Below are 24,396 nucleotides of genomic sequence, written 5' to 3' on the forward strand. Positions count from 1 at the left end.
GTATCAACTCCGCATTATTTCTTTAACTGGTCGATGTCTTCCTCCCTGGGCTCCACGACTCGACAGAACACTTGACCGTACTTCTCTAGTACCGCGTGAAGAATGATGGCGTCAAAGTGGCCTGGAATACAACAGGCAAACAGGCATCGTTAGAGATAACAGATGGTGCGCATGAAGATGACTTACAATACGTCAGTACAAAACCATCGGAAAGCCCTTTTTACAAGAGAGCCATATCTTCATCCTGTTGTCAAATTGATTTGAAAAGAACAAACAAACATGAGAGCTGCAGACTATGTAGTTGGAAATACGCAGCCTAAAGTAAACGACGTACGGAATGCCACAACCCAACGACGTATTTGAAAATTATAGACAAAGTCATACATTTTGTCCAAATACTGTTCAAAATAGCCTTATCATCGAACTGATATTCCCCCTACCTGCTCCACTGCCCATCCCCAGAACGTTGAAGGAAGTTTTGGCGGGAATTTTACACCTGGCCACCAGGCCCGGCCCCTCCTCCTGCAGCCATCGTTTGGTGGTCTCCTCCTCACTCTCACACTTCTCCAGGAACACCTGGTACGCCTCCAGGTACCGCTCAGCGTCGGAGTGTAGGCTTCCTACCCTCGGCTGGGTCACCTCCTGTTTGTGTTAGGAAGGCGAAGAGTGTGGAAAGGTCATTACAATATGTTGTTGAAAAAAGCAGTATCATCAAGTTTAAAATAAAATAAAAATCTAATACAGAAGTAAAATCGCTTTTTAACCTCCGTGTCGTTGGTGTCATGATGCATTTCAGTATAGTTTTACACTGTTAAGTCACCAAGACGCCCAGCTTTCCACTCAGGCCTTGTTGGAATTCAAAGGACCAAAACAGGGGGAAATTGATGAAATCAGGCCGCATAGAAGCCTTCATAAAAATCTTACTGTCGTCAAATTATATCATTCTAAGGGACAATTGACCCTAGTATTTAGTCTTGAAAATAGACGCATGAAATTACAACAGCTGTGGCGCCGACATAAACTAATCGGTACGTGCTACAATGTAGCGACATGATTATATTGATTGTAAATGGCCTGTCATGAGAAGTGGCACTCTGGTACTTGCAGTTATCGTCAGCAAGCAAGCAGTGTTTACATTTCATTCTATTTATTGCTATAAATGCATTTTATGATAGGCTATAGAACACGACCAGCCAGCACAGGTAAACAGTGGATTATTGCTGAGTTTTCACTACTAAATACTACGAGGATGTCCCTCCGAATATTCCTCATTTGCGAGGGACCAAATGAGGAAGGACATTCACGCCCTTGTACCGACTAAACCTGCTTCACTATGCAACAGAAATCTTACCGACAATATCAACAATGTCACACAAAAATCACCAACCTGTTGCTCCTCTATTTCCCCTTCCTCCATGTTTATGTGAATAACTTGTTGACGGAAGTTTTGGGTTGTGTATGCTGGCACGGTAGGTCTTGCTTGGGGCCTAAATTGGGGCACCAAACTGCGCAGTAGTGTTTCGGTGGAAGTCTAGCTGTCTCGTCGATCGACCTTTGGACCGATCACCAACCAAGTAGCATGTTTGCTTCTGTTGTTTGAGCTTCAATCACATCGTGATTTCTTCACGGTCGCCAAGTTGTGTGAAGCCGTTGCTAAGGACTCGGACAGGTTGGACAGCATCTTGGGACATTTTTGTCGGACTCTTTCTTTCTAGTACGTATGATATCTTTGAAGTATGACCAAAAAGGTTCCCTCTTTTTAACCTCCTTGGTATGACGTTGTGCCGTTTTCTGCTATATACAGGAAGAATATTGAATTTGCAAATGGACCATGCGTCTACCAAAGCTCACGTTATGCAAATATAATGCTTTAGTTAAGTAACCTTATCTAATGCATTTAACCAATGGCCTCTTGGTCATCTTTTTTTTCGGAATTATAAGAACGGCTAGAGGCAACAGCAAACTACAAACGGAATAAAATGCTACAAAAAAGCAGTGATTATGCACGAAAAATAACACATATAACGTTACAAGAAAAAACATTGTCTAGCAAATGCACGATGACCAAAGAACAAAAAAACGGCCAAAGAACAAAAAAAGTTTCCAGGTTCTCCAGCGCAGTTATGCAATGGTCTATTGTATTATGAAAATGATCAAATATCAACTCTGAATGAGGCATAAAATAACTACGAACGATTCCAACATCACACTGTAATTTATTCCAGCTGTATCCCTTTACAGTGCACATAGGTTATCTTTTATAATGACCATGTGAGAATGTGTCCTATAAGTTACTGGCCATTAGTCCCATAAAGGTTGTTACATGGTCGGTTGAGCAAAAATCCAATTTCCTAAACATACTACTAGTAGTTTTGCACCAAACAACAGAGTGCCATTGAATACAATTGTTTCTCATACATCACATTAAAACCAAAAGCAACAACAAGGATGGACAGAAATATAATTAGTCAGAAATAATTAAAAACTACCAGTATGCAAAACCTTGAAATGTTAGTAGAATTAGAGGCACAATCATCTAAAAGGAAACATTGCAACAAAAACATTACTTCTATCTCTACATGCACTATACATTATATCACATATCAAAAACAGTTGGATCATACATTGTATTTGGCCACCAGAACACACTACAAATACATGTATGTAACATATTACTGTGTTTATTTCTCAAAGCTTGCTTTTTATCATAAAAATTACTATTGGCCAGGAGCGCTTTGACTTGCATGTAACGTTAGCTCTCACATAAGTGACGATACCACTCCAAAATGCCATTCAAATTTCTGAATGTGCATAGTTTTGTGAGTTCCAAAACAGGACTACAGAAAAGACATTAGTCTAAGGGCTAATCATTTATCAGTCCTATTGGTAATGCATTTACCACACGACGGTTATTGTATTCGGACCAAGGTCAAAATGGCAGTCACCATCAACCTTTCACCTTAGTCTTGCATGCTGGGATGTTGCTGGGACTTAAGCATAAGCAATGAGGTATTTCTTAAAACTCCTTTGTGAAAGTATCTAGTGCAATGCTCTGTTAACCAAACAGTATGGAGTCTGTTTAAAGTAGGAGTTTTAAGTCTATGCAAGTACTAGTATCACAGACAGTTGCAGGACACGCATCATACTTTGACGAATGAGTCAATAACGACTGGCAACTCTATTTTGGTCAGTGGCAGACTGCTAGACATCTTCCATGTTATTCACATGTGGACTAATTATTTACAGTACATGTACTGACACACCTTTGTTAACATATATGATTATTTTAGTGTATGGTATTTACACTAGGAACACATATATATCTATATTACTGTACATGTTAACTGTACATGTACACGATTATAGACAAGACTCTTTACCTTTACCTCAAAAATTATCGAGCATATTTGCTCAATGTACTTAAAAATAGTATTAACCACACATATTGATCATGCAGAACATAATGCAGAATCATAAAATATGACAGTCTTTTTGCTGTCTCGGCTGCAAAAATATTTCAAAAGAAAAAAAATTCAACGAGAGTTCAAGATGTTCCTGACTGTAACCCCCTTTTAAAATTTCAAGATGGAACAGCCTAGACAAAATCTGAAAGACAATAGATTTTGTAATAAATCAAAGAGAATATTTCATGATGATATAATTGAGATGAAAATTTGATTTAAAATAACTTGTGAGAAGGGTTCTTTGGGCAAGGCAATTTGACTTTTATTTATGTCACAGTCATTGACTATCACATGAGTATCTTCTGCATAATAATATATTGAAAAATATAATATATACCACATCAGCAGCAGAGCATATTACTTTACTTTGTTTTTGTGGAAAATTTCCAGATAGCTCTCCAATAAACATGATGGCACGATAAAACTAATAGTAGGATACACGTACATGATTTCGATAAATACAAGGATTTAAGTGTTTATCATTTCTCTATTCACATTAAAAATGCGCATTTTGTACATTATCCATGGAAAGCAGCAATGTAGCTGATTACTCATTAAATCACACAGCAGAACACAAAATTCAACTTGTCACTGCAACTCAAAGAAACAAGCCTTTCAATATGAGTATTGGCAGTTTTGCCTATTTTGCTGTAATAGGAACTCAAAATGAATCCTTCACACAAAAGTATAACATTTCATTTGTGTTCAGAACGCCCCATTGGCAGTACTTTCAGCCATGTAGTGTTGGGCGCAGAATTCCTGAATTCGCTCGCAAGCTTCGCTGACCATCTCTGGCGGTAATGTCAGGACTACACGGAAGAAGTTGGGGTACTGGAAACACTGTTGGGGCAGGAAGAAGATTAGTTAATGTTACTGCATCAGTCTCTCTTTATTCTAGTCCAAAATAAGTATAAAGCACTGTTGTAGTATATGTGCACTACATAAGACATTTTAGGGATTCAACGGCACATGTGCAGCTGACTTGAAAATAGTTCTTGTCTCAATCATGCTTTATACATGTCTATGCATACTAAGTTAACATATATATTATGCAATCAGCTGTTTGCATAACAATGTAAAGACATATTTTATGTCTGGAGGACTTCACCTTTGGCCTGCGCATGAGCAGTTGGATTCATTAAAGGGCTTCCTGTAGTGTTAAATTGTCTCTTTCAAAACATCACAACTTTCTTTTAATTGGCTCAACTGGTTCACTAAACTTTTATGGAAACATAGCTCTTAATCAACTGGTTCACTAAACTTTTATGGAAACATAGCTCTTAATATAAAAGTAGAAAAAAAACCCAACTAGAGTCATACTTGAACCATACAGTCAAATGATTTGTCAAGAAAGACACTACCCTCTTTAGCTTCCTAAACTTATAATAACTGGGAAGTTACCGAGGCAGGAAGACAGAAGACAGACTGCTCCGAGACCAGATGCTGGGTGAACTCCACATCACTGCTGAACGCTGGGAACTTGTCTATGTCAATCCCCACCTGTAAAATTGGATAGAAGAAGTTTTAACAGAAAGTCTCTACAGTTTCTAAAAGCTAAACAAGAAAGGTTTGAAGGTTGCAGAACACAGTATTTGTATGTTACCCCCAGAGTCAATGACGTAGGGTAAAAAAGTAGTGTGGCCGAAATTTGGAAGCGTCTGTAAACACTAATGTGAAAGACAGCAGAACATGATGTTTGCCCATTTGGTGTAACAATGTGCGTGACCTTTACAGCTGACTGCCTTGGTGAGTCAGGTGCACTTGCACATGGCCCTATTTAAAAGGGAGCGTCAAAATTTTTAAAAAAAGATAATGTTTTTGCGTTTTCAGTTACTTCGTAGATCCCTTGACTTCCACATATTAGTTTGTCATGCTGTACTCTACTATAATTGTATCTGCGTCAATGAGTCACCTTGTTTGTGGTCCTTAACTATAGAAATCCCCAAAAGCCGAAAACTGTGTTCTGCTACCTTAACCATAGTACTGGTGAGAAACTGAGTGACTGAGTTGAACTTTGACCTACCATCATGTACATAGCACCACAAGGCATGATGGGACTTAGCCCTGGGATCTTGGACACTCCGTTGAAGAAGAGCTCTGCGTTCCTCTGTCAACACAAACAACAGAGAAGAGGGATAGTTGTGACTAACGGATCATATTTATCAATATGTATAAACATGTTTTTCATGTAATAGAAGAAAAAGAATTGGTTGAACATGAAATTTTGTGTGCTTGCAATTTCTTCGGGTACTAACTCCACATAGTGTGGTACTCTAAAAGCTTGTTGATCGTATATTAACAGTATGCAGTTTGCGCCTAATAAATAGCTTGAGTACAACCCTTAGACAAGAAAATGGTCTATAGATTAAGACACAACATATTCTCACTGTGCTTAAGTACTATCAGCGTTTGAACAGTTCGGGAGGGAGAGAACAAGGAGGGCGACAACACAATTAACAAATTCGTATTACGGTGACTAGCCAACCACCACTATCCACAGTCCGCTGACGACGCGCCGAGGCCACTGCCAGCGCGGCGGTTTGCCGAGAGAGAAGGGTGCTTGTTGGAGCGTCTCTGGGCAGAGAAGATATAGGTGTAGGGAACATACAGAATGCAACCACCACAATGCAATAGGTGAAGTTAAGGAGAAAATGTTAGTATCAGTCATTCCTGTTAAAGGTTCTGTTTTGACAAATCAGGGTTGCCAAGCTCTATTATGTACATAGATAATTACCGCTGAAATCATATGCAATCATTATTACATGTATTTTCAAACAGACATTTGCTATAATGCATACGTGAATACACAAATCTTTTTCTCAAACCATTGCAACTGATTGGGAAGTACAACATTACCATTTGCAACAAACCCCATGCAACAAGTCTGCAGTAGTAAATAAGCATTGCTTTTAGAATAAAGTTTAATGTTTCAGGGCCAGACAGGGATGGGCATAGATATTTTACGGGTTTCCCTAAAAGGCAACACCAATTTATGAAGATGTGAAAATGTTACAAGTGATTAACGTTTGCTAACATAATTCCGCCAGGTCACATATATCTGCCACCCTGAAACAAGGCATCTAAAGAGATCTTCAATGTAACATCCCCCAGGGTAATGCACTCCTGTATTCAGAAACTGTCCATACCTAGGGGTGCTACAATAAAAATCTCTCAAACACACTGTTTTCCAAAGTGGCAGATATATATATCTTGACAGGTTAATGTTCATGGAGGTTATATACCATAGTATAGTAAATAGATGACATGCCATGCATTTGATTTTGAAACCTTGGAAACTGATGCATCTCCCAGGCTTGTCACAGGAGAGCTTACATTAACCTGTACTGCACTGCAATCTAACCATTCCACACTCACTAAGGCCATGATGATATGATTATATGGATGACTAATGCTAGCATGCAGAAATCTAAGCAGTCAGGAAGATTTAACACACAGTATATGGTGTACCAAACAATTCTATTTTTTTGTTCTTTAACATCTTCTTTGATGACTTTGAAAGACTTTGCTCTGGGCTTCAAGTCAAAATACATTTTTCAGCTTTGTTGTACCGTTATTAGCATAACAAAAATTATGATATAAACAAGGCATTTTACAACTTAAGCATCTATCTTTAATTTTTTTTCAATTCATGGCCTACATTTGCAGCTTCTTTGTACAATTTACAGTATGGTGGCAAACATTTTCTTTTTAAACAAATGAAAACTTATGTGCACATGGATGTCATCCATATAATCAAGTGATCAATGTAATCAAGTGTGGCCTAAAATACTTTTTACAGTCTAGATAGGAGCATATGTTTGGACTCTTCACAAGACAAAGCAACACTGTCAAATTTGCACCAGTACAGCAGATCACTGCATTATGTTTCTTTCCTCACTTGTCTTCCACAAGCTCCTGATAGCTCTTGACAGCTTTTACAGTACTGCTTGGCAACCCTGACTTTGGCTTTGTTTTCCAAATTGTCTGACTAAAAGTTAAACAAAGCATTAACTACAGCTACATCAGAAATCCCTTTTGAGGATAAGAAAGCCTTAATTCTCCTGACCTGTACAAGAGCCATGGTCTCCTGGTAGAAAGACTGGGGTGTGTTCTCCAGAATCCGTGGCACGGCGGCTTGGATCAGCGTGTTGGGACCCAGGATCCTTTGGGACAGTCTCAGCAAGCCGTTACGGACCTGATATAAAGTGGAAAACAGAAAGTGTGTCACTAACAGCAGAGAAGAGCTTCGGTCTCGACAACCTTTTGTTATAATCATCTGGTGTATTTTGCCAGCCAGTAGGTACCCAAAGTATGAGTAATGAGGCTGTTTAACGTGGTCGAGGCACCTCCTCGAGCACGGGACCCCCGTTTTACGTCCCTCCCGGATGATGATTTCGTGGAAAACTTCGTGAGGCTACAGCAATCCGGACGTCCTTGGTTGGTCCCCCATCCAAGCACTATCCAGACCACGCGTTGCTTAATTCCGAGATCGAGGGATCGGGTGTACCAACGCGCCACTCCGCCGTAGCAAGCCATATGTAAAGTAACCCAAACGCAGCATTTTCGAAGTGCTATAGACTAGTGCACAGCAGATGTATAATATACATGAATGTATGTTTTTAACACTTAACAGCACAAACATATACCAAAGTAGCACAGTTCTATTTGCCCCTAATTGCAGTAAAATTTACAAGCGTAATCTGCAGTTTTACCTGAAGTTGACAGGGGGAGCGATCTATCTTGTGTTGCTTACAACAATAAATCATATGAACATCAGACTGTATTTCTTTACCTCTGCTTCAAAGGCCCCGTGTCGGTCGTGGATAAGCACCCAGCCTACACGCCAGCCTGGGACGATATATCTGCACACGGACAAAATCAACAAAACATGCCAGAAAAAGAGTTATCATGGCCTGAATGGTAAACTCAGCCTACATACAATACAACTATATCCAGCAACCTCTGGAATGCAACTGTCCCTCTTTCTAGGACAGTATCTTTAGGGATTTTCTTCAAAACAGGAACTATATATATATGCCTAGACAATGCAGAAAATTGCCTGTGCAATTCCTGAAATTCTTGCAAACTGCACACAATGTTACACTTTAATGCTCGCTCCCTTGAGAGAGTCAGCAAAAACTGAAAGTCCAAAGATTGTACCGAATTTATTAGCAAGATATTTGGTCAGTTGTCACAACTTCTGAAGTACTTTTTTACCGGGAATGCTACATCATGGCTCGAAATACTGGGTGCATGTGCACCCAGGTGCACGCAAAATTGGAACTGTGCACCCAATTTTTTTCAGTGAGTGCACAGGGTGCACCCAAATATTTTCTTAGGTTTATGTATGGAAAGATATCAAGTATACTAGTACACATCATATTCTTGACATTTAAGTGTTAGAAAGATAATAAAAATGTCTGTCATGTTACTTGTTTCAGAATTTGATAGCTTGTAACTAAGTTTTGTTATTAGGTTTTTTTTTTGACATTCTACTTAAAGTTAAGTGGTGCACCCAAAAATGTTTTGGTGCACCCAATTTTTTAAGCTGGGTGCACCAGTGCACCTAATCCCAAAAATGAATTTCAAGCCCTGTACATAGTATCAATTCGGCAAAAGTTCTTTTCCAAAATACTTTCCTAACATGTGCAAGAAAAACAGTCAACAGTCATCAATTGAGCTACCTAATTTGATTAAAAAAACAATGGCATCAATGAAAGATGTAAATGTGAACCTACCTTTTGGCCAGTCCTCCACATGACAGGATCGGCACCTCAGTGGTGAGGGAGGCCATGAAGTGAAAGCTGTGTCCAGAAAACACCTGGATGGACAAGAAATCAAACAAAAAAGATCTCAACACTCCATGAGATATTAGGAGCTTTGTGAATTTATTGGTTTTATCAATTATTTTGAGTTTCCCACTAATTCTGTCTATTTGCATTTTCCTGCAAATGCAACTTTGGAACCATCTTAGGGGAACAATGCTTTGGACTCCAGCCAAAGCATCTTTACAACCCTGCTAGTTTAATGTTATACCATCTTACACCTCACATTCTGTCACTCTACAATATTCAAACAACTATACATGAACACACACAAAGAAACACAAAAATAGAATACAAAATCAATACCTTCATTTTTACAGAGTAATCAACATACAGAGGATCTGCAACAATCAATTTACAGTATTCAAAGTATTGACAGAAGTTGAAATCAAATGAATCATAGAATAGTTGAAATATCTTCCTTTGCAGCCTTGTACCGGACAAACACCATCCAAAATAAAACAGGCATACAAATAATACATACACTGTACATCATGATACACCACAATTTAGTATGTTTTTCAGACAGGTATGAGACAAATCTTACCATATCTGCATAGATCTCATCTGCCACAATGGGCAATCTGAGCCTCTCAGCAACTGTAAGGAAGTAAATAGTTACCTAAGATACACAGAGAAGCAAGTATTATTACTACATGCATCATAAAGCAATGGCAACAGATGTAAAACTAAAAGGCATAATGTTTGTCATGCTTATATTTACAGTTTGTGCTGACTCGTTCACTGTCAACTGCAAAAGATTTTCTCCTACTGCAAAATTAAGTCCCTGCAAACTCTTCCCCATTTACAGTAAAATCGTGGTAAAATTGTTTCCTTTACGGCAGGAGAAAATCTTTTGCATCCTAAAAAAAACCCAACTTACACTGTGAATGGTTCTCTTTAGTGAGTTTCATTTCATATCATGGATCACTTTCTGGTGATCACTGTTTTAATTACTTTATGGATAATTGAGAAATCTTTCAGCATACATTGTTAAGAGAGCAACAGACCTTGAAGAATGTCCTGTATGTGTTCTTTGGTAAAGACGGATCCACAGGGGTTGGAAGGATTGTTCACCACGATGGCTGCAGTGTTCTCGTTAACCAGCGACTGCAGGTGGTCCAAATCAATCTCCCAGCAACGCTCCGGCTGGGAGGAAATAATTACACATGACTCCTATGTCTCATAGTTAACTTTATCATGAAGTTTATTTCTTTTTTGCTGTTTGTGTGTGCTGGTAAATAGCATAACTCGAGAGGCTGTGGATGGATCAGTATAATAATTGGTGACATACCAACAATGACATAAATACATAATGTTCAGTGTAATATAACCAGCTGCTGCTGCGCTGCATGCCTGCAAAACTGTTGTGTTATGCTGAAGGGCGGTTATACCAGCTATACAGATACAGAAACATAAATAAAAACACTTTACTTTTGATAATTTTCGAGAAACCAGTACATCTACTGTACAATGGCAGTACTGTGATGAGTTTCTTGTTTGCCAGAGAATTTCCTTTTTTTGCCCAGTCACTCCATATCTTTTCTGAAAAAAAATACCAATTGGTGTGGCCTTAGTCAATGTGTTGCATCTACTACACCTACTGTACTTACCAGTAAATTGTAATGTCTTATCTCTACCCCGATGGACTCTGCCAGTGTCTTGTAGAGAGAGAAGCCAGGCCTGGGGACCAGGATGTTCTGCCCTGGGTTAGCCAGGACAGAGATGCAAAGGTCCAAGGCACCAGAACACCCACTGCCAAATATCACATCCTGTCAACAACACAAACAGAACGGTTAAGTAAAGAAACCTCCACAGGAGAGTCACACAAGATATTGTTTATACAGTTATCTTTATGCTGTAGAAGGGGATAGGAATTCAAGTACACTAGTGCCACTTTGGAAATGCATATTTGTGGTATTGTGAATATGCGATGAAGAGAACACCAAGAATAATGCAAATATAAAACACTAGCCTTGATCAGGGGGTTAAACACTGGCAAGGAATATTTTTGAGCTGACATCTGAGTGATGAAAACATTGTAGAATTCTTCCCCAACCTATATTTTCCATATGTCTGTTTTAATACAAAATTGTGCTTATAGTATACAATGTTTATCATCAAAATATGTTGAAAATACTATCTGAACTATGTCAGTCTTACATGGATCACTTTGGCCAAAATTCAAAATAATAAAAATGAACCCTTACCTCCCCCTAACTTTTTCAGGACCGTAACTGGAAACATAACTACGTCTGCCATACATAAAAATCATATCTGAGATTAACCCTACAGCTGCTATATGTAACTATAATGCAATGGAACCAATTGGCTCAATAACTTCCTGAGGATGTGAGTCAAGCACCAGACAGAGAACCTTCAAACAGGAAACTGTCCACAAGACTAAAGCATGTCTTCTACAACAATGCTACAAGAAACAAGATTACTCACTTTAGCTTCCAGTGGTGCTCCTGGACGGGTGTAATATTTTGCGATGGCTGCTCTGGCAGTTTCATACCCTGAGGAGAAACATGCAAAAGATGTTATACAAGAAGTTCAGCTGCAGTACTGTAGAAACCTGCTAGGATGTCCAACATTGCACTTGACCACTTCATTTTCCCCATGCCTACCCACCCCTCAAATGTCCTAAAGATCCATCTACAGCTTCCAAATGATGCTGTCCTCAAACAAATACAGTACATAGAACCACAAATGGCACCAAAAACATTACCTTAGGGGAAAAGGGAATGAAGAAACAATTGCAGTCCTATATCTTACACTGTAAACCTTGTGAGAATACAACGGCATCACTTAAATCTAGTTTCAAGTGTCAGTTGTGATGTACTTTCTACCAAGATAACGTTTTTATAACTCACCAATGGACACAGGAGTTTTCTTTTACACAATCAGTTATTCTCACCTTCTGATTAGTTGGGTAAAAGAAAACTCCAATGTCCTATGATCTACCAACCTGATGAAATTATTTTCGGAACTCACCAATGGACGGAGCATAGCCATTAGACTTCTTCGAGTGGATGCAGTCAATGACAGCGTCCTCTACCTCATGCGGAGGCTCCAAGTTCCCAAAGACAGTTGGGTCGCCTGGAATTAAATCAAAACATTCAGTCAACAGTCAAAATATCTTCTTATTGTTAGAGAGTTATCAAAGCCATGTTTGCATCTCACTAGTTTTAAATAGCCTGGCTAATCAGTCACCTAACACTTGTAACTAAAGCTGAAATCTCCATTTTACATCATTCTATGCACCTTGGATTAAAAAAAAACACAGCCTTTACCTGAACAATGTCATGAGTATATACAGGTAATTCCAGTATGGATAGAATTAGAAAACTAGAAAACTATACCAATAGACAGTGCGATCATTTTCTTCTCAGGGTTGGGTTCTATCTTCATGTTGTCCACGATCTGTCGGATGGGATTGTGGGTGTTCTTCGCCATTTGGGACGAGGGAACGACCCACTTGGCACGCTTGACTTGCGGATTGTCGCCATGACAGTTTCTGTTTCCATTCACATAGCTGCTGCTGGCCATAGTCACCAAGGCCAATGTCGTAGTTTTTTTCTGAAGACTAAAAAAAGAAAAGAAATTAGTCATACAAAATGTCACTTGTCATGGTCATACCCATGCCCCAAGAATTCTACACCCGGGGTAGCAAGAGCAATGTAGAAAACACAGCATGTCATACCCACTTGAGAAAACAAACATTTCATACAAAATGTGCCAGACCAAAAAAATTGTAACACCAATTCCAACATACAAATCTGATATTCAAATGTTTAGCGTGTACGCATGTGAAGTTTATTCAAACAGAAGCTTGTGGGATACAAGCAGAAGCCTGTAGGATACCATGAAATAATAGCTGACTCGGACCAAGGAGGTTGTTCGGACCAAGCCTATCGAACAGTTATCACAGTGCAGGTGTGACAAAAGTAGAGAATGCAACATGGTGTACTCCTGTAATGTATTCCATATCACCCGAGGTAACCGCTACCTGTGGCAGCCCGACCGAGTGTTCAATTCCAATGAGCTATTCTGGTATTCAAATCATTTTTCTTCACTTAAGTGTTTGACAGGAACGGGGAACTAGAAAAACCTAACGATTTTGTCACCCAACGTCTGTTTGGAGATTACAAATGTATAACCTTTGACCTCTATCTCCAGGTACAAACATTAAAACAGAAGCCGGATGCGACTTACGTAACTAAAAACATATACATCTGTAAACTCTTGATCCTAAGAAAGTGAGTACAGGTTACAGAAGCTGGAGTGAGTCTACGGCCACAAACCATAAGGGCCAACATGGCCGGCGGGCCGAGAAAAATTTATGGCGGGCTCTGAGTCTGAGATCGTACGCAGATGTGTTGGCAAGGTCGTTACGTAGGGTTCCAGACACTGAAATCTTGAAAGTCGTCTGGCTATTCTCGAGGAACTTGAATCACGTCTACATCTACGACATTAACATCGTCTATGATCCCTAGTTTGGCTGTTTGAGACGGCAAGTTATGGTGAAAATGGTGGCGATTTCGATATGCAAGGTTAGCTACTCAACCGCGCACGACCGCTTTGTTGTGACATTTAAGGACAAGTTCTCCACTTAAGGGAGGTACTATCGCACGATACACTAACAAACGACACCGCCGTATCCTTGTGCCTGATTCTAAAGCAGAAATTATATCGAAAATGGAGGATAAAGTGCAGAAGATCGACAAAAACTGCGACACACGTACCTTGCCTAGCTGTGCTCTTGCTGACAGTGATACTATACTGCGTGCTTGACATGTGACATGTCATCACCGCCTCTGATTGGTCAACATATGGGCGGGAACAGCAAATTGTCTCCTGATTGGTCAAAACTAGGTCATAAGTTCATAAAAGATCTGATGATCATAATTAATCCTGACAAAATGTCTGAAATAATGTTCGGGGCTAAGTTTTGGATTCAAATTTAACTTGAACCATAAAAGTGCTTTAGGAATGTCCTGAATCTGAAATTCGAATGGGAAAAGTGTTTTGTTCGTTCAGGTGTCAGTATTTCTATTTCATCAATTACAAATTATCTCATGACGTCACAAATTGCAACTAGTGTTGCCATGGTGAACTCCATGGTGTTGCTTGTCAGGTAAACGCCTTCGTGACGTCACAGTTTGTGGCCTGATAAATAAAGCTAATGCAGGTAGCATTATTGGTATAAATTATTTTCAGTGTACTTAGCTAGCGTCAGTTCAATAATAAGACTCCTAGGCGTAATTTATTCAACCTACTTGAGAAGTTTTATAGTTGGTGTAGAGTATTGAAATTGAACGGTAAAATCAAGTCCCATTTTTCTGCTTTCTTTATCCTGGCACGTGTTACTGTTTATTGTTGCGTCATATCTATCATGGCTAGTCATAATAGTCGGATTTCACAATCCTTGCCGCCCTCTTCTCCAACAGTCTACCTGGTATGAAAACGATTATACAGTACCCCGATTTCTAGACTTGAAAATTGAAACAACATGGCTGGGCCATGGCTGGGCATGGTAGCTGGACGACACGTCATAATTTGTCCTGGCGTAGGTGCGTATTGAGCATCATAACAACTCCATGGCTAGCAGTTGGGCAGCCCTGGCTGTTTGTAAACGGCTCAACAAATAAATAAATAACTATTCCTACTGTTCCAAATCGACCACTGATCTGTCGGGACGAATTGCCAAATAAATGATGGAAACAAATCAAAATGCATGATAAAACAAGAAGATTAAAAAAAGAAAGAAAAAATGTTGGCGTCGTAACGTCAGATATGATAATTATCTCACGATAGGCACTGAGCACATAGTTACATGCATCACCTTTTATTTACATATCTGAGGATTTTCCTGCAAATGTCAACTATCGACGATATCCCTAATCATATAACGCTGACACGTCAGCATAAACGTTTATAGATGTTCAAACTACCAATCAAACCAGCAGAATTCGGGACAAAAACTTACAGGAACGGAAGAAGGCCTTCAGTACCGCCACGTCCTAACAACACGAGAGTCTCTTCTTAATCTTTGGACGCGGCCAGACGGTCGGGAATTCAATCTTTCGGGTGTTATCTTTCGCACGGACCACTCTGCCGCGAATTCATGATACCGCGAGGGTGTGTTTCAAGTGTATATTGTTATGATATACCACAGGATTGTTTCAACCGTGAATTTAAGACACCTTTGTTACCCTCTTAACCAGAAATAAAACCACCTCGAAAGTAAAAGGATTTACAGTACCTCAGCCATTAAAGGGCAGGAGACACTCTGATTTGTACTAGTACTTATCAGGGACAACTCGCGTGAATTTTGGGAGGATAGCTGTATTAAACTACACCAGTTCATTTACTGGTAACCCGTATGTTTTCATTGCCGTTTCGTTGTGTGTGTTTTGTGTGTGTTCACAGTGCAGTGCGCGTGTGTGTATGTTTGTGTCTGTGTGGCGGCGTGCGTGTGTTCGTATGTGTTTGTTTGTGCATTTAAACGTGACGTATGTCAAGTAGGAAAGCGAGGATCATTGATAGATATCAATCATGCAAAGCGATCAAGTAGAAAATACCATCATGAAATAGTGCTAAATTATAGAAATTTCATACTTGCGACGTACGTGCTTTCATACTTTGAGCATCTGGTGTTGGTTCGGTACAGAAGATCATCAACTGATATAACGTTAGTTTATGCAAATGACGACCTTATTTGCATAAACAATGAGAAACCTCTTTTATAGATCAGTCGTAAAGGCTAAATTCATTTGGTTAATGTCTTTCGTCAGTGAAATGCTCCGGAGACGGGGGACGACAGATCCCTGATGGAAATAAGATTTCAAAATAGATTTATTTGCCGGTGTATCTGCAATGCCAAAACGCTCAAGTACTAAACCTTTTCTTTTCAAGCAGAAATTGCGTTGAACGTGATTTGTGTTATGTTCACATGCGTTTCTCCGCACCATAACTGCACTGCTTGGATTTCAAGAATAAAGTTCAAAGTTCTCTCGGATATTGACAGTTCTATGTTACTAACCAGGACAAAGGTCAGTAACGAATATCAAGGGGTGAGTAAGTTGTTCTTGTCTTGAATCGGGGCGGCTTCTCAGCGTGGACACCTGAATCTTTTGGTGAGTATTTGTTAAGTCGAATGGGCCAGTGGCTAGGTTAGTGGGTACAAGATCAAGATCGGTAAAAGGCGATTGAACAAGAGGGCTGAGCTCCACCTTCCAACACCGTGATTGGCACAGTGGACGTGCAAGCCACTGCCATTGCGGCTGTGGAACTACCGATACCTTTACCTTTTAACCTTTATCTTTGCCTTCGCAAGAGCGAAAATACATTTCTGCCACGATTTTGTGTGGATTGCAGTAGACAACACTCTGTGATACACTATACAAAGTTAAAGTATGCCCTTGGTGTCCATTTGCATTTAGCACTAGCTACAAGAACTTCAGCGACTGTGCAGCAAAGATGTACCGACTTTTGGCCCCTGTTGCGTTGTTTCTGATTGTGTGTGCAGGTGAGGCTTGTTTTCTTTCTGAACAAGAGTCAAGTCAGCCAGAGTTGAACTTTTGACCTTTTAGAGGTTGGTTGGTAGGTTTAATTAGTAACGTCACGATGTAGCTTTTGTTTGTTAGTTTGTGGTAATTTGTTTGGCCTGGTGAATCAAAGCAATGGATGACAGCACGGTGAAATATTGTAAGCTTTCGCTTGTTTAAAACTTTACTTGGTCCGAAAAAACATACTTAAGTATTTGTTTGCCCAGTCTTCAGGGCATGTGACCGAGTCCGTACATGTAGGTTAGCTGCTGTTTACGTTGACCTTGACGCTGTTTACGTTGATCTGTTATTGTTAAACCAAAAGTTACTGCTATTTTGCAATGCCTTACAATTCAAAATATTTATCGACCAGCTACAGCACAAGAAGGTGACGCCAGCGAACCCACACCCGCCGTCTCGACCCTCAGTGGACAGGTGCGAGGCACTGTGAGGTCAGCTCCGCCCATATCAAACAAACCTGTCTTCACGTTCCTGGGCATTCCGTTTGCAGCGCCCCCTGTCGGCGACCTACGGTTCCGCCCGCCTGAGCCCGTGGTCCCATGGGAAGGGTTAAAGGACGCCACTGAATTCGGTCCCAGTTGTCCCCAAGAACTGGCACGCGTGCGCAGAATATACGACTTCCTACCGTTTGCACTCCCACACGAAATCGTCAGCGAAGACTGTCTCGTATTGAACATCATGACAACTTCTCTTGACAGTAGTGCTGCCCTGCCGGTAAGGACTTCAGTAATAAGGCTCTTCACGGATCCAATGCGCATGCGCATTTTAAACTTGAAGGCCCCTGACTTGCTAACAGTTTTGGTGTGGATCATACTTTATACATGTCTAAATATGAATAGCATCCGCATGTTGGTTTGCGTAACAATGTCCAGATTTTTTTGTTTGTTTACGTCTCAGGGTCGTTCACATTTTACTTGCGCGTGCGCAGTTGAGCCCGAAATATTACCATTTCCATGTTATCTGTCATTCTGGGCTAACATTTTATCGGTTTAACTTCAAACTTTTAAACGGTGTTCCGTCATGAAAAGTACACAACAGAACAATACATGTATGGTTGAAGTCATGAACAGGCTTACCCAAACGACCCTTTGTTACGTAACCTTTCAGGTGATGGTCTGGATCCATGGCGGTTCCTTGGTGTCCGGCACAGGCGCGCTGTACAATTTTACAGCACTTGTGGCTCATCAAGACGTGATTGTTGTCACCGTCAACTACAGGCTCGGGGCGTTTGGTTTCCTCAGCACAGGGGACGACAACGCACCAGGGAACTACGGGTTTCTGGACCAGGTCAGGACGTGATTCCAAGCTGTGAAGTACGATGATTGGGGTAGATGCAGTGATAATCTCTGGGGAGGAGGTGTACTGTTTCTGGTTGAGTTTGTGTTCGCACCTATTACTCGAGATCTTTTCTATGGATTTGTATGGCTTTTGGCCTGTGGGTAGTTAACCTAACGATTTTGAACCCCCCACCCCGGCAGTATTTTCAGATACTGAAAAATCACAGACCAATGCAACAGCTCCTCATGTTAGTGGTGTGGTAACGTTATAGTCCATAGACAGCAAGTATGCCAGACCTCAGGACCCTGACCTCAATTTGTGACACCCGGCTTGGCTTGGGACTTGTGTTCATCAACTATCATAGTGCACGAGAAGGCCTGGACTGAAAATTTTCAAAATAGTTTTTGCTTCCTTGTTGTCTTTGTACAGGTCGAGGCTTTGCGATGGATCAAGTCGAATATCAAGAATTTTGGTGGCGATCCAGACCGCGTCACGATATTCGGGGAATCTGCTGGAGGCCTAAGCGTATCTTACTTGGTAAACCCCTCATAAAATTAGCCTATGAAATTAAGATAATTCACATTAGAAAGAACAGGGTATTAACGCATGCTGGCATTCGAATGAAATTAAGTTCATCTGTGACGGTGATTGACATAGTAAAGATTCTTCACGTTATTTCGGAACACAGTGTAAAGCGCTTACCAACAAGCTTTTGATCAGTCTTCCGACCCCTCTCAAATTAAAATAGCCTGTGTCATTCGACCTGAGAGGAAGTGTGGCGTTCAAAGATGTCCGACAGATGGGATCGGCCCCCGTCTCGGTTGAAGGATGGTTGATGAGCCCTAATGTAGATGGCCTCTATGATATATTTCTTTAACCAGTGACAAGTTGTGTCTGAGCTTAGGAAAACTGCTAGAATACGTCAGATTCTTTTTTTATCACAACACAGGTCCTTTCTCCATTGGCCAACGGGCTTTTTCACCGTGCGATATCCCAGAGTGGGACGGCTCTGACGACACCAACAACCCCCAACCCTCTCGCTGCAGCCACGGTCCAGGCGGAGGAGGTGGGCTGTGGAGCTCAGGAGGTCGCGGCCATGATGTCCTGTTTGAGGCAGAAGCCATTCCAGGACATCGTGGACTCTGCGACGCAAGTCGCACGGAAAATGGGTGCCTTTGGTGCTGCAGCTTTCAATCCTGTTGTTGATGGGTATTTTCTTCTGGACCCGCCAATGGTGAGTTATAAAGCTGAAGACAACTGTACTACACATGCATGACTATGATCGCACTGTGAATGTGATCAGGGCCTAGGCTGTGCGTTGTAGATTTGACGTTTTTGTCGAAATTACCAGGGAGCGATTCTAATAGGTCACTAAGGTCAGTATTGTAATGTGTGCAAAAATTCTGGGACTTAACAGATATTTGACTGTCCAGGCATGTGTAGCGTTTGTTTTTATTCACAGGAATATTTAGTCAATTATTTTCCAGGCTTGATCCTTCTTGTGTTCACCTGTAGTCACCTGGGGCTACAGTTGCCATGGCAATGATAGATTCTTGTGTGTCTTGTTTTCAGGTCGCGCTGCAGAAGGGAGAGTTTAGCAAAGTCCCGTACCTGCTCGGCGTCAACGACCACGAGTTCGGTTATCTGCTGCCGTCTCTCATACTTCCTCCGTTTGGTAACGGCATGTCACAAGACGTCTGTGCAGCCATTGTGAAACGTGTGCTGTCAGTCGCAACTCAGGTGACCAAGGCGTCCTCATAATCGCTTTTAAGATGCGCAGCACTGTGGGTAATGTGTGAATGGTGACGACCCCCTAGATATATAAATAAAACATATCTCGATATGTATGAATCATGATGTAGGCAAAAACTATTTACAAGTCAGAGGCCTTCACCTCTGACATGTAACCAACAATGAATCTCGCTGCATGCATGCACAGTTTAATCCACAAACCGGCTTTTTTGGGCTAAAGTCAAGTTTACGGCCTAAGAATTTTTTTTCCGCGTCCGATAGCCAGCCAAGTTATCGGCGGAAAATTTTCGTCCCGGCAACATCGGTGCTTTACCGCATTGAGATCGCTGCGTTTTTAACGCTCGTGTCCGTACCACCGCGGCACTCACAAGAACGATCCTTAAAACACGGCGAGCGTTAACGCACGCCCGATCGTAACACGATCGGGCCTGTCACGGCTGCCGAGCGTTAACGCACGACCGAGTCTTACACCACGACCGAGTCTTACACCACGACCGGGTATTAAACCACGATCGGTCGTTAAACCACGATCGGGCGTTAAACCACGACCGAGTCTTACGCCAAGTTAAATCCCGATCGGAGCTGCGGGACACCATTCACACCTGGTTATGAAATCAATTAACACCTTTCACAACACCTTGTAAACAGGGATGTGTATTGGCCGCGGAAACAAACAAATGGTAGACTAGTTAGGCAAATTCTCATGTTACCAAACACGAGAATAATGCCGACAAATACAGCGATCACCAAAGAATTTTATTGAAATACTTTTCACGATCCTTGTGTTTGACTAAAGGCACCGGAAGTATACTGTATACATTAGAAAATTGAATTTACTTATGTATTACTTTCTAAAGTAACCGTGATATCACCTAATTTTTAACCTTGGTTTGTTACATAGTACAAGTGTAAGGCCATCCTTCAACCTTTGTTCCAATATACGACATGCATTAATGTTGAAAAAAAAACTGTTTCAAAGCTGTGTAAGATCTTATTTCCAATGCACATTAATGTACCTCTATCAGGCACCACACCTATGTATCAAATGTATTCTTCCAACATAACTTTGACTGTAGACATAACTTGACTGCTATTTCAAGAAAAAAGGTCAAGCAATAAATAAAGGAAGGAGATGGGGTTGTGGTAGAGGATGTGATTCTTTATTAAAATACTTAACATATCCTTTTATATGACCAATATTGATCTTATTCCTTGTACATCTGTGTTCTGCAATTTGCATTTATCTTCAGCATATTTTGTAAAACCAGTTATTTTATCTTCTTATCATGCCAAAGTAATGAGTTTACTGTAAATTCTTGCCCATGGACTAATTGCAGGTAACATGAGAAATTCAAACAATGTAAAAAAAATATCACAAGTGTCTACTCTAGTCCAAAAGCTAACTCTAGATCCTGAGTTATTGGGTTTGCCTTCTTATAAGTAAATCAAAAATGAGCAGCTCCTAACCAAATTGCTTTACTTCACTCTATGCCTGCCCCACCAGAGTGCTCTGCTGTACTCCGCTCATAAAACACTTTGTTGGTGTTACCTGACTGACCAAATACAGAACAGTCTGTTATTTTCCTGTCTATTACATCATGACTTGAAGCTTTAATTTCATGCTATGCTAAAAGTGAAACTATGGGACAGCAGGCATCATCCCCAGGCTGGATTTGATAGACAGTCATCCCCTGGAGGTCTCGATATGTTATGAACTGAGTGTAACGTTCCCGCTCAAGTTGGTTCCCGCTCAGGCTCAATTCTTTACTTCTAGCAGGTGTCTCAGCTTTCGTCCTGAAATTGCAGAACATACATTACATTATACCTATTCAGGAAAACACTCATGGCTTATAAAAGAACTACTTGAATATAAATCTATAATCAGAATCCCTAGCCTACTTACCAATTGTGTAACACCAGGCAAATTACTGTACATCTTTTATCTTAAGCAGTGATTTTTTATTTCCGCACTGACTATTCTCAATCTCAGCAAATTATGACACTGAAAAGGAGCATTCAAATGCATATTTATTGTACTGCAGAATTGTTTCAACCATGAATTTGAGACACAATGAAAATCTCCTTATCAGTCCTACCACAAATAAAACTACTACAAGAGTAATTTAACTTACAGTACTTTACAGTAACTCAGGAACTGTCTGAAGTTGTACTCTTATTTACACTATTTACACAAAGCATATCAGTATGGACTGCATCAGTACACAGGGCTCGAAATACTGGGTGCATGTGCATCAGTAAAAAGATGCAGCACACCTCAGCTTGTCTAAAGAAAGCTGTGAATCAGTAAAAAGATGCAGCACACCTCAGCTTGTCTAAAGAAAACTGTGAATCAGTAAAAAAGATGCAGCACACCTAAGCTTGTCTAGAGAGAATTGCGAATTCAGTGCAAAAGATGCAGCACACCTGAGCTTGTCTAGAGAAAACTGTGAATCAGTACAAAAGATGCAGCACACCTGAGCTTGTCTAGAGAGAATTGCGAATTCAGTACAAAAGATGCAGCACACCTGAGCTTGTCTAGAGAGAATTGCGAATTCAGTACAAAAGATGCAGCACACCTGAGCTTGTCTAAAGAAAACTGTGAATCAGTAAAAAGATGCAGCACACCTCAGCTTGTCTAGAGAGAATTGCGAATTCAGTACAAAAGATGCAGCACACCTGAGCTTGTCTAAAGAAAACTGCGAATCAGTAAAAAGGTGCAGCACACCTGAGCTTGTCTAAAGAAAACTGCGAATCAGTAAAAAGATGCAGCACACCTCAGCTTGTCTAAAGAAAGCTGTGAATCAGTAAAAAGATGCAGCACACCTCAGCTTGTCTAAAGAAAACTGTGAATCAGTAAAAAGATGCAGCACACCTCAGCTTGTCTAAAGAAAACTGCGAATCACTAAAAAGATGCAGCACACCTGAGCTTGTCTAAAGCTGTGAATCAGTAAAAAGATGCAGCACACCTCAGCTTGTCTAGAGAAAGCTGTGAATCAGTAAAAAGATGCAGCACACCTCAGCTTGTCTAAAGAAAACTGCGAATCACTAAAAAGATGCAGCACACCTGAGCTTGTCTAAAGAAAGCTGTGAATCAGTAAAAAGATGCAGCACACCTCAGCTTGTCTAGAGAAAACTGCGAATCACTAAAAAGATGCAGCACACCTGAGCTTGTCTAGAGAAAACTGCGAATCACTAAAAAGATGCAGCACACCTGAGCTTGTCTAAAGAAAGCTGTGAATCAGTAAAAAGATGCAGCACACCTCAGCTTGTCTAGAGAGAATTGCGAATTCAGTACAAAAGATGCAGCACACCTCAGCTTGTCTAGAGAGAATTGCGAATTCAGTACAATAGATGCAGCACACCTGAGCTTGTCTAAAGAAAGCTGTGAATCAGTAAAAAGATGCAGCACACCTCAGCTTGTCTAGAGAGAATTGCGAATTCAGTACAAAAGATGCAGCACACCTGAGCTTGTCCAAAGAAAGCTGTGAATCAGTAAAAAGATGCAGCACACCTCAGCTTGTCTAAAGAAAACTGTGAATCAGTACAAAAGATGCAGCACACCTGAGCTTGTCTAGAGAGAATTGCAAATTCAGTACAAAAGATGCAGCACACCTGAGCTTGTCTAGAGAGAATTGCAAATTCAGTACAAAAGATGCAGCACACCTGAGCTTGTCTAAAGAAAACTGTGAATCGGTAAAAAAGATGCAGCACACCTAAGCTTGTCTCATTATTTGCATTTGGACAGGTACAAAGACATACAATAAGCATACTTCAAGACTGAACAAACAATGTTTATTTCATTTGCAACTATGGACAGGTGCCATACTTACATGTACACAATACAAACACTTCAAGACTGGCGATGTGTATTTAATTTACAACTATGGACTGGTGCAATATTTACATACTGACATAATGACAAACACCCACACACCCACCTGGCATGTGTAGGAACACACACGCACACACATGCGTGTACATCCATGTACACATGCATATATGCATGCGCACACACACACACTCTGTGACCCACACACATATGCACATGCACAAAAACTACGGCTACACACATACATAGTAGACACATACATTTACGCCCATAACACAAACACACATACGCCCGTGCACACAAACACACATGCATATGTGCAGTCACAAATATATATACATGTACTCATGCACACATGCATGGCGCATGACAATACAACAAACACTGAGAGTCAGACTGGACAAACAATGTTTATTTCATTTGCAACTGTGGACTTGTGCAATAGTTACATGTACACAATACAAACACTTCAAGGCTGGCGATGTGTATTTAATTTACAACTATGGAGTGGTGCAATATTTGCATACTGACATAATGACAAACCCACCAACCCACCCACCTGGCATGTGTAGGAACACACACACACACACACACACACACGCAAACAGGCACATGCGTGTACATCCATGTACACACGCATATAACATGCACACACATCGCGTGGTTTTTCGTAG

The 24,396-nt window shown here is 40.7% G+C and overlaps 3 protein-coding genes across 5 annotated transcripts in view; 1 reads left to right on the forward strand and 2 right to left on the reverse strand.

Moving 5' to 3' along the window:
- Positions 1-14: 14 nt before the first annotated feature.
- LOC118417590 (histamine N-methyltransferase-like) lies at positions 15-1,842 on the reverse strand. Its single transcript, XM_035823186.1, has 3 exons — positions 1,388-1,842; positions 441-642; positions 15-121 (listed from the first exon to the last, which is right to left on the reverse strand). Exons 1-3 carry the CDS (start codon positions 1,415-1,417, stop codon positions 15-17), a joined length of 339 nt encoding a protein of 112 aa, XP_035679079.1. The 5' UTR covers positions 1,418-1,842.
- A 354-nt stretch (positions 1,843-2,196) lies between these two features.
- LOC118417578 (tyrosine aminotransferase-like) lies at positions 2,197-12,878 on the reverse strand. 3 transcript variants are annotated; one of them, XR_004831373.1, is made up of 13 exons: positions 12,655-12,878; positions 12,287-12,391; positions 11,741-11,808; positions 10,903-11,061; positions 10,300-10,438; positions 9,837-9,889; positions 9,203-9,285; positions 8,257-8,326; positions 7,531-7,659; positions 5,936-6,038; positions 5,488-5,571; positions 4,866-4,964; positions 2,197-4,304 (listed from the first exon to the last, which is right to left on the reverse strand). XR_004831373.1 is itself a non-coding variant. In XM_035823171.1 (12 exons), the coding sequence occupies exons 1-12, from the start codon at positions 12,839-12,841 to the stop codon at positions 4,170-4,172; spliced, it is 1,311 nt and encodes a 436-aa protein (XP_035679064.1). In that variant the 5' UTR covers positions 12,842-12,878; the 3' UTR covers positions 2,197-4,169. The 3 variants fall into 3 exon arrangements, 1 of the variants encoding a protein (XP_035679064.1); XR_004831372.1 differs by having other exon boundaries at positions 5,488-6,038; XM_035823171.1 differs by lacking the exon at positions 5,936-6,038.
- Positions 12,879-16,774: 3,896 nt separating this feature from the next.
- LOC118417593 (carboxylesterase 5A-like) overlaps positions 16,775-24,396 on the forward strand; it is a 45,702-nt gene continuing 38,080 nt past the window's right edge. Inside the window, exons 1-6 of the mRNA XM_035823189.1 lie at positions 16,775-16,823; positions 17,216-17,577; positions 17,971-18,150; positions 18,571-18,678; positions 19,091-19,375; positions 19,714-19,881. Coding sequence (XP_035679082.1) covers positions 16,775-16,823; positions 17,216-17,577; positions 17,971-18,150; positions 18,571-18,678; positions 19,091-19,375; positions 19,714-19,881 — 1,152 coding nt within the window. The remainder of the gene's footprint in view (positions 16,824-17,215; positions 17,578-17,970; positions 18,151-18,570; positions 18,679-19,090; positions 19,376-19,713; positions 19,882-24,396) is intronic.

Source organism: Branchiostoma floridae, chromosome 6 (genome assembly GCF_000003815.2).
Source record: "Branchiostoma floridae strain S238N-H82 chromosome 6, Bfl_VNyyK, whole genome shotgun sequence".
In the NCBI taxonomy this organism is placed as follows: Eukaryota; Metazoa; Chordata; class Leptocardii; order Amphioxiformes; family Branchiostomatidae; genus Branchiostoma; species Branchiostoma floridae.

Coding starts and splice junctions, on each gene's coding strand:
- LOC118417578 (XM_035823171.1), bottom strand. CDS start 12,841: ATGGCCAGCAGCAGCTATGTGAATGGAAACAGAAACTGTCATGGCGAC. Junction 8,327..9,202: donor TGTGGAGGACTGGCCAAAAG/GTAGGTTCACAT, acceptor GTCCGTGTGCAG/ATATATCGTCCCAGGCTGGC. Junction 4,305..4,865: donor TCTTCTGTCTTCCTGCCTCG/GTAACTTCCCAG, acceptor CTGCCCCAACAG/TGTTTCCAGTACCCCAACTT.
- LOC118417590 (XM_035823186.1), bottom strand. CDS start 1,417: ATGGAGGAAGGGGAAATAGAGGAGCAACAG. Junction 643..1,387: donor GGGAAATAGAGGAGCAACAG/GTTGGTGATTTT, acceptor TAACACAAACAG/GAGGTGACCCAGCCGAGGGT. Junction 122..440: donor GGGGATGGGCAGTGGAGCAG/GTAGGGGGAATA, acceptor GTTGTATTCCAG/GCCACTTTGACGCCATCATT.